The sequence below is a fragment of the Carya illinoinensis genome, chromosome 5, assembly GCF_018687715.1.
Source record: "Carya illinoinensis cultivar Pawnee chromosome 5, C.illinoinensisPawnee_v1, whole genome shotgun sequence".
NCBI classification, from domain to species: Eukaryota; Viridiplantae; Streptophyta; class Magnoliopsida; order Fagales; family Juglandaceae; genus Carya; species Carya illinoinensis.
In genome coordinates this window covers 30,007,407-30,014,030 of record NC_056756.1, presented here as the reverse complement: position 1 = coordinate 30,014,030, position 6,624 = coordinate 30,007,407, and the positions used below count along the sequence as shown (strand labels likewise).

Here is a 6,624-nt window from a genome sequence, read left to right as displayed (position 1 = left end):
TCCTTATGCAGCTAAGGCATATGCCATGATGATGGCAGTCCTGTTCTGCAATGAGACAAGGTTAAATGAAATTATCCTCGAAGGTGACTCAAAGCAGGTGGTTGAGAGGCTGCAAAATTCATGGAAAACTGGAGCACGGGAGAATTACTCATTGAGGACACTAAAATTGTTTTAAAATCTTTTATTTCTTGGAATGTTTGTCATACTAAAAGGGATGCTAATATGGCTGCTCACTTGCTAGCCAAGGATGCCCTTTTGAGTGAATCTGATCTTTATGATCTTGAAGAGATACCTGTTTGTATTAAGCAAGTAGTAGAAGTTGAATCCTTGTAATCTGTTTACTTATGCAATAAAGCTATCTTGATTTCAAAAAAGAAAAAGAAACAATGTTGGATGAACAATGAGAGATAATTTTCCCATCATCTATAAAATTCTATGTGACCAGCAATCTCCTTACACAACAACTTTGCTTCACTAGCTAACTTTATGCTCTTAAAAATGGCAAGTCCTGTCCGTTTGTGCGTAGATGTTGGCTTATATGACATGGCCTCTTCTTTGCTCCGCAGCAACACAGCTTCCCTAGCAGGAATCACATTTTCCCACCAAAATTCACGTAAAATACCATGAATTAACTCCCAATAACCACGTTCCCTGTCCACACGGAATATTGAGCTTCCATTCGGTGTCCAGCAATACAAATCAACCCATTCTCTATCCATTATCTCCATCTGACCCTGCACCTGAGGCATGTAATAGAATGGCATAGTTGACCAGGGCAGACCCATCTCAGGCTTCCCCTTGTTATATGGGCACTTTACTTCCAGGATCCCACCTTCTGGAAAGCAATCAAGAAGGCCATCTGGGGAAGCACCAATCCAATCAAATCTCTCCTCCGAATGGGTTGCAAACCCTAATGCACTTACTTCACGGCCTGTAATGCTTCTGTAACGGTCTATAGCTGCTGCTTCATTGAGCACACCCCATTCCATGGCAGACTTTTTTGAAGTTTGCAAAATTTCTGTTCCTGATTCAAACACTTTCTCATGCCAGAGCTCAAAGCGACGATTCCCTTTCCAAAAGCCCAAGGCAGTGCTGAAAGTGCTTGTGGTCAGCTTGTCCCTGCGAAGGGCAAACCATTCCTCTGAACGTTGGGGAGCATCCGGTGGTGTAATGTGGGCAGCCAACACAATAGTTGAGGGGGGACGAACAATCGGTGGAGTAGCTGGAAAGGTTCCCGTTGAGGTGCATGGGGACATGGTTCTCAGAATCCCAATTCCATGACTTTTTCTTGGATATAGTGATGCAGCCGCTTTATGGCAAGTGCCGCAGAATCTACCCATGCAGGCATTGCTCATTAGGGAGCTAAGCATGCAGTTGACAGGAAACTTATTTGGCAGAAGGATCCTCCTACAAAAACCACATACTGCTTGAAATTTTAGTTGAAGAGTTCATCATAGAGTAATTATAAGAGGAGAATTTTCCCACACATGATAAGATTGCGAAGTACAAAATACAAAGAGAGGAGAGAAATGAGTTTGTAAAAAAAAATCATCTGAAACAAATACAAAAAGACTGCATGCAGCAAATAGCATCATATGCTACTGCCACACCACTAATGAAGAACGAAATTGTAAACAACAAGCAGTACAAATGTATTTTTATCTCTTCCCTCTACCAAAAGCACATTCTGTTCTCGATGATTAAGTGGTCTACATTTCATTCGAATATGGTCATAGTTGACAATCAACTATTTCCAGATGACATTTGTATTGAATAAAAGGACTGATTTTTGTTTATTTCCCTACAACAGCAGTATGCAATGCTTTTTTCTGGGAGAGGAACAATCTAAAACAATTAGAACAAGATGAATGAATATGCAATTCATGGTACAGTCGAAACTACAAATCTATGCCGGCTCATGCAAATGCATTTCAGGAAGTAGCATTGACATCAGAGAATATTGATCATTTAATTTGAATTAAACTAAACTTTTATAATCATGAATTTGATCATTTAGCTTGAAATTCTCATCAACAAGTTATTTCCAGGCCTCTTGTTCAGAATAACTCATGGAAATGTGCTGCAAACAATCCTTAATCGTCGAAATTAAAACAAAATGATTCGAACTGAAGAACAATGCAACCCAAGAAATAAATATACCATACGCAGAAGAGAAAGTGATAACTTCATGGTTCATTTACAGAGAAGAAATGACGCACGTAATCAGAGGCTTACACATTATAATACTAAAATGGACAAGAGCAACGGAAAACAATGAAAACCCAAAGAGAAATCAGAGCCGAAAACCAACTATTGACAGCCAAATAAGCCTATTTACTTCATGTACGAGAGGAAGAAAATAAACGTACTGTGCTTGATTTAATACCTGACAGAGAACTACAGCTAAAGGAGATGGCTTTTGGGGACAAAAGAGCAAACGGCAGGCTCGGAATGCAGGAGGGCCCTCCACTTCTTAGAATCACGACCATATTCATGAAAGAAGAAGAATGGTACCAAGCAAACCGGAAGTTCAAGTTTGCAGCTTTGCGAGGCTGAGAGGGTATGCAGCAGAATAAGGGTTTTGCTGCAATGCAAGGAACCAGGATGAGACACTGACAGAAACAGCGAGAGAGCCTTTCAATTCAGGCCAAAACGACGGCGTTGCGCCAACATGAAGAGGCTAGAAAGATTACTCGTTTGGTCAGGATCCAACGCCAATTGCAACGATTCGATAATTAGAAACTTATAAGAACTTAATTATACTAATTATAATAATATAATAACAAAAATATTTATTTTATTCTAATTAATAATTAGATAGAATTATAATATTTATTTTATTAGAATTTAAATTCTATATTATTTATATATTATATATAATTAAAAATATAATTCTAATTAAAAATATAATTCTAATTTTTATTAGAATAAAATAATAATAATAATAAGAATAGGAATAATTTATAAATAATCTAAATTAAAAAAACTATTATTTTATTTACTCAGTTCATATGAGATGAGATGAGATATTTTGTTAAAAGTTAAATAAAATATTATTATAATATAAATTTTTAATATTATTTTTATTTTAATATTAAAAAAATTAAATTTTTTATTATATTTTATGTGAGAGTTTAAAAAAGTTATAATGATTATATGATGTAAGACGATATAAAATGGTTTAGTTTTGTGTGACGAAACCAACAAATATTGGACAAATATAGTTTTACACCTTTGAGTTATCACTCTAAAACAGTCAATTTTTTCCTTGCATGCTCAAACTATTAAGATTGACACTTTGTATTATCTATTAAGATTTCATTGTTAAAATTATATTGTTTTACATATTTGTTTATATATATATATATAAATTAATCGATCAGAATTAAACGATAGTCCAAAGTGTAAATTTTTTATAGTTAGATGTTACAATGTCACACCTCATATCCAAAGGATTAGAAAGAGTGGTTCCTGCCACTTAAAATCATATTTTTAACAATACAAGTATAGTCTCCAAACGATAAAAGGGACAGGCTTGATAATATGTAAAATCGATTTATTAAAAGTATACGTTCCTCCACATAAAAGTCAATTAACTCCTCCAACATATAAAATAAAAGAAATTCCACAAGTTCTCAAATAATGCATCGTTATCTAAAAATACTATTCAAAAGTGGAATAACTAATATCATGAATAACATTCCTCCAATGGTCTCTTGTACCCTTTGGTACTTATTTCAATATGTTAATCCACTTGTATCTCTTTGGCACTTATTTCTCTACATTCAACTAATCACACACGTGCTTCCTATTCTTAATTCTCAGCTGGACATTTAAAAAATAATTGAGATAATTATGTGAGTTATCAAAAACTCAATAAGCAGTAAACCTATATTAGTATGTAAACATAAGTCAATTACAGAATGCAGAGACAAACAATTCTAAAAAATGGCAATGGTATTTTCATAAGCTTTTCATTACAATATTAATATAGAAAAAATACCTTAGGCACAAGCATATTGAAACAACATCATAAACAGAAAGATAAGCCATGTTTACCCCTATGGTAGAGTTGTGCATATCTGCAATTAGCCAAGCAAAACAGAAATCACATTGTCACCAAAGTAAGTGCACTCAATACAGAGACCACTATTATATCCCGTGGTTGGGCCAAAAATAAAAGCAAAACAAAACCTTATACCTCAAGGTTTTTAGATACAATGCAATAATAAGATATAATATACTGAAACGATATCATAGATGTTGTGAACTCTATGAAAAAGATGGAGAATGAGAGAGACCAAGAGAGGTTCTTGTTATTGATTCATGAACCTAGAAATATCCACATATATATAGGGGTACAATAGTTTTAATTGACGGTTAAGATCTAGTCAATAATGAAGGCTAAATGTGGTCATATAATACAAGTTGGTTTATAACACTCCCCCTTTAGATGACCATATTTAAAGAATATGCCTCGTTAAAACCTTGCCAAAGAAAAATCTTATGGAAAAAAAAATAATAGCAAAGGAAAAAAAAGTACAGTATTTCATGTGTACCGCCAAATACTTTAGGATTGCCTCTTTAAACGTTGCAAAGAAAAATCCAATGGGATAAAACCTTAGCAAAGAAAAAATAGTACAATTAGCATAAATTTTCAAGACATGACTCCCCCTAAAAAGCATAGGATAATAGGTCTTTATTTGAGCTAGAGATAAGGTACTTCAGGATCAAGAATTTTTTCATCGTCTTCATAAGAACGAAATGAATATTTTCTGCTTATCAAATAATCAAGCAACTATTGGAATACTCAGGAGATGAGTTTTGTCCATATAAAAGTGATTCAAGACTTTATAGTGAAAAGTCTTTGCGTTGATGCATTCCAATATTATGTATTGACTCTTTAAATGATGTAGTTGATAATGTTTTGGTAAACAAGTTCACCATATTGATTCAAGATCATATTAAATTCACTACTCTTCTAGAGTTGTGATCTTCTAGAGTTCTTATAAATAACATAGTTAGTGGAGAATTCATCAAAATTAAGTCACTAACCTCCCTTTTCAACAAAAACGGTCATCAGCCTTTTAGACCAGACAAGCACCACAGGTTTTTATAGCTCTTCTGTAACTGTCAAGCGTCGCAGAGTTATGATGCTATATCTCTTGTCTCTTGTAAAGAGATACTTCACGAGAGATACAGTGAAGCAATAGAGATGTTTTGTCGTATTTTTCTCTATAAAAGAAATATTCAACTCATCTTCACTCGCATCTCATCTTCTTCACTTTTCTGTAATTAGTCTGCAATCTCTTTCTTCATTCTTACTCTGCAATGGCTCAGCAATCTTCTCATGGCCAATATATAAGGTATTCTGCATCTCATTCACCAGTTGTTTCTACTTCTACCGTAGGTGCTGCAATGCAATACAATAACGATCTGACTAATAAGTCAAATAATGAAATTATCTACGAGCTTGTGAGTTTCGGTACCCGATACTCATCAAGCATTGTCGCATTTTCTCAGCGACTACAATTAAAAATTTGTGGGGTTGACAAACTCTACGAGAACATCTCTATTCTTCAGCGACTTTTTCTAGAGTGCAACATGAAAATATGAGCAATGAAATAAGAGAATAGGAATTTAAAATCCTTGTTAAAATCTTCTTTTCGATTGTCTACTCCTTTAGATAAGGATGTCATGCAGATTCTTGAAAAACAAGAGCGTTTAAAGAATGAGGCGAAGACCCTTAAATTTTTATAATTTTGTTTCGAGATAATAAAATAATATTTCACAAATATTCATATTTGTGTTTCTATCTTCTAGTAGATGTTCTGCTCCATTTTATTTATCCTTTAATAATGCATACTTTTTACAAAATCGTAATATGAATCTGAAATACTAATTGCATTTAAGAGATAGTATTTCAGAACTAATAATTTCATTCATCTTCCTATTGAAACCGCAAGGGTTTCAGATTTATATTTCAAATATCTGCAATTTTCATAAGCTCTTCTGGAACCTCAATGACATTTAAATCATCTATATAAACTGCAATAAAAATTAATATAGATACTAAAAATATATTGACAATAGCTTGTTCCACGTGTATTTGGATTGTTTTATATTATATAAGGATTTTTGAAACTTGATAGAATAAGTACTTCAGGACTATATGATTCATGCATTTCATATTTAGTAATCCATATAAATATGCAGTTAATCATGCATATCCAAACTCTCGGTAACTTTCAAGCTAATAAAAATCTCAATATAATTTCATTTACTTCAAAAACATATCAATATTGTTTCTACTAGAAACCGACTCGTGATTTATATATCACATTTTTAGATTAGAAGGTTCAGGCATTTTATATCCTTTATATAAATATCCACTGATATTTAATAAGTATCACCTCTTTAGATGTTTGGACTTCAAGTCCATATGTACCACATTTTACTAGTGATATCAATTCTGGAGGAATTATCTGCGAGAAACTGACTCGTGATTTATATATCATATTTTCATTTCCTTTATATAAATATCTATTGATATTCAACAAGCATCATCTCTTTAGGTGTTTGGACTACAAGTCCCTATGCATCATATTTTACTAGTGATATCAA

The 6,624-nt window shown here is 33.2% G+C and overlaps 1 protein-coding gene across 2 annotated transcripts; it reads right to left on the bottom strand.

The window, feature by feature from the left end:
- Window positions 1-342: 342 nt before the first annotated feature.
- On the bottom strand, window positions 343-2,679 carry LOC122308871. 2 transcript variants are annotated; one of them, XM_043122143.1, is made up of 2 exons: window positions 2,387-2,679; window positions 343-1,423 (listed from the first exon to the last, which is right to left on the bottom strand). In XM_043122143.1, exons 1-2 carry the CDS (start codon window positions 2,493-2,495, stop codon window positions 420-422), a joined length of 1,113 nt encoding a protein of 370 aa, XP_042978077.1. In that variant the 5' UTR covers window positions 2,496-2,679; the 3' UTR covers window positions 343-419. The 2 variants fall into 2 exon arrangements, with proteins under 2 accessions (XP_042978077.1, XP_042978078.1); XM_043122144.1 differs by having other exon boundaries at window positions 343-1,407; window positions 2,387-2,678.
- Between the last annotated feature and the right edge of the window lie 3,945 nt (window positions 2,680-6,624).